Source organism: Cynoglossus semilaevis, chromosome 15, assembly GCF_000523025.1.
Source record: "Cynoglossus semilaevis isolate Cse_v1.0 chromosome 15, Cse_v1.0, whole genome shotgun sequence".
NCBI lineage: Eukaryota > Metazoa > Chordata > Actinopteri > Pleuronectiformes > Cynoglossidae > Cynoglossus > Cynoglossus semilaevis.
The window spans coordinates 19,035,959-19,038,433 of NC_024321.1; the positions used below are offsets into that span (position 1 = coordinate 19,035,959).

A 2,475-nucleotide genomic window follows, 5' to 3' on the forward strand; every position below is an offset into this window, starting at 1 on the left:
CCCATCATGCCCTGGTTGGGGGGCATCCCCATCATGCCCTGGTTGGGGGGCATCCCCATGCCCATGCCCATCCCAGGAGCCGCGTGCATCATTGGGTTTCCAGGAGGTCTGACTGCTGTAGGTCCCAGACTCATGGCTGACATTCCTTGAGAGAGAATGTTTGTCTGGTTACCTGTAAGTAGTGGAAGTAAATTAGTGAAGTCTTTTCCCTCCAAAAAAATCCAGCCAGAGACGCCTTCTGTAAACCTAACACCACAGCAGGTCTCACTTCTGTCTGTAAAATCAGGTCATGTGACGTGTGCCTTTACTCCATGGAATATTTTCCCTCAGAACGGAGTCGTCAGTTGAACCAACAGAACATGGTGAAAGTTGGTCTGTTCTGTATCTGATGATCATCAACAACATCAACTCACCTTGTTGTAATTTGTTGAGGCTGGGCTGGCTAGGCTTGGGGGGCTGCCCGCCCGGACCCAGAAAGTCCAGGTTGATGTTTACAGAATGGTCAGCCCAGGTGGACGGCAGAGAGGCTTTGGCTCCTGCACCATGCTTCACCACTCCCTGCTGCAGAGGCTGCAGAGGCTGGAGGGACTGGAGGGACTGGGGCTGCAGGGAAGCCCCCATGTTCTGGAAAGGCTGCTGGAGACACACACACACACACACACAAATATAATGAATACATCTGTTACCACTTCAACCTGCTGCAGTCTCAGTAAAACAGACATGGACAGGTGTGTGTCCTTATAAAAGCAGTCGTAGGTCGTCGACCTCTGAACGTGTGTGTTCTGTTCATCAACACAGACTTTTGTTGAAGTTCAAGTCTTTCTAAGTCAAACCTCTTTGGTCTTAGTCTGTGCTGTTTGAGGTTGGTGGACGGTCTCTCGGGGACACGGCCATCTGCTGAGGCTGCGTGTCACTGGTGTGGATGTCTCCATCATGATTATATCTGAGGAGCAGCTCTGACATCACTGAGGGAACCACAGCTGTTTGTGACGGAGTCTAGAGTCAGTCTGAAGATTCAGTCCATCCAACCATTGTTGTTGTTGTCGTTGTTGTTGTCGTTGTTCTAATACACCGTTGATATTTACACACACTTTTAGTTTCACTGAATCTTGTATCAGAACAAAAAATATTGTTGTCAAATTCAGATCTATCTGGATTAATAGTAACGAATCAAATAATCTTTAAACCATTAACCAATTCAGATCTATCTGGATTAATAGTAATGAATCAAATAACAATCTTTAAACCATTAACAAGGACAGGGAGTGTGTAGATATTTCTCTGTCTCTCTTTTCATCTGGATCATTTTTTCTTCTCTTCTGTGTCTTGTGATGATATGTACAGGGAAAGATAAATTATTGAAAAGGTATGTGTGTGTGTGTGTGTGTGTGTGTGTGTGTGTGTGTGTGTGTGGATGAGTGCAACCATGCATACCTGTGACCTAGACTGGGGCAGAACTGTGTTGCTCATGGTCTGTGTGCTGCTCATGCTGAAGTTGAGGCTCTGGGAGGAGGTGAGGGACTGAGTCGGAGCCATCAGGTCAAAGAGATCTGCTGAGGCAGGAGCAGCGGCCGCAGCCGGGACTGGAGCTGGTGCAGGCGCCGCGACAGGACTTGTTGTCATGGGGCCAAAAAGGTCGTTTTTGCTGAAGTCTGCAGCCTGAGCAGACACTGGCATCTGACCTCCAGGAAAGGCGTTCCACTCTCCAAAGTCTCCGTTACTGTTGGAGGGCTGTGTGGCTGCACCCACATAAACAGGAAGTCAAGTTAACGATTATCCACTAACGTTAGCATCGTGAGCTGAGCCGTGTTAACCACTGATAAATCACTAAGTCAACATCATTCATTCATATCCAGACCTGACGGTGGAGAATAAACAGCTGAGACTGGTTTAGACTTTTTCAGGGCATTCTCAGTGACCACTAATGTCAGATTTTAAATTTTAATTGAACCTTCCAAGCTTGTTTTGTCTCTTCCTCTCAGCATCTTCTACCTCCACCAACCTCTTCCTCCGTCCCTGTCTCCTTGTCATCTATAACAGGAGTTGATGTGTGTCTGTTCTTGTTATGCAGAGCAGGTAGCAGGCTCCATATGGCCTCCCTCCCTGCATCACTCTGAATATTCTAACAGTCTAGCTGCAGCAGTTCAACTCATACGTGCATACACACACACACAATCCCCCCCCCCTCCTAAAAAGTCTGAGCAGAACATACCAGATCCTGGGGACATGCCTACTGCAGCAGGTGAGGAGAAGTCAGCAAATCCACTGATCAAGTCTGTGTGAAGAAAAGAGACGCAAGACAATTACACACACAAGGTGTCATTCTGCCATACTTAGCATTCCCCTAGTGTCATAAGAGTGAGGGGGCCTGGGGGGGGGGTGGCAGTGAAAGGGTGGAGGAGGCCAAACATCTGTTCTGTGCTTCCACCCTCTCCATCCACCAGGGACTGCTCCAAAAACATCTGGTGCACTTAG

At 48.0% G+C, this 2,475-nt stretch overlaps 1 protein-coding gene across 4 annotated transcripts in view; it reads right to left on the reverse strand.

The window, feature by feature from the left end:
- clint1a (clathrin interactor 1a) overlaps positions 1-2,475 on the reverse strand; it is an 11,773-nt gene that overhangs the window by 2,917 nt on the left and 6,381 nt on the right. The window contains exons 9-12 of one of the 4 annotated variants that reach the window (XM_008327657.3): positions 2,213-2,275; positions 1,435-1,739; positions 414-636; positions 39-172 (exon numbers count right to left, since the gene is read on the reverse strand). In XM_008327657.3, the coding sequence (XP_008325879.1) occupies positions 39-172; positions 414-636; positions 1,435-1,739; positions 2,213-2,275 (725 nt within the window). Of the gene's footprint in view, positions 173-413; positions 637-1,434; positions 1,740-2,212; positions 2,276-2,475 lie in introns of all 4 variants that reach the window. The other 3 variants (XM_008327656.3, XM_025063178.1, XM_008327653.3) reach the window with 3 other exon arrangements.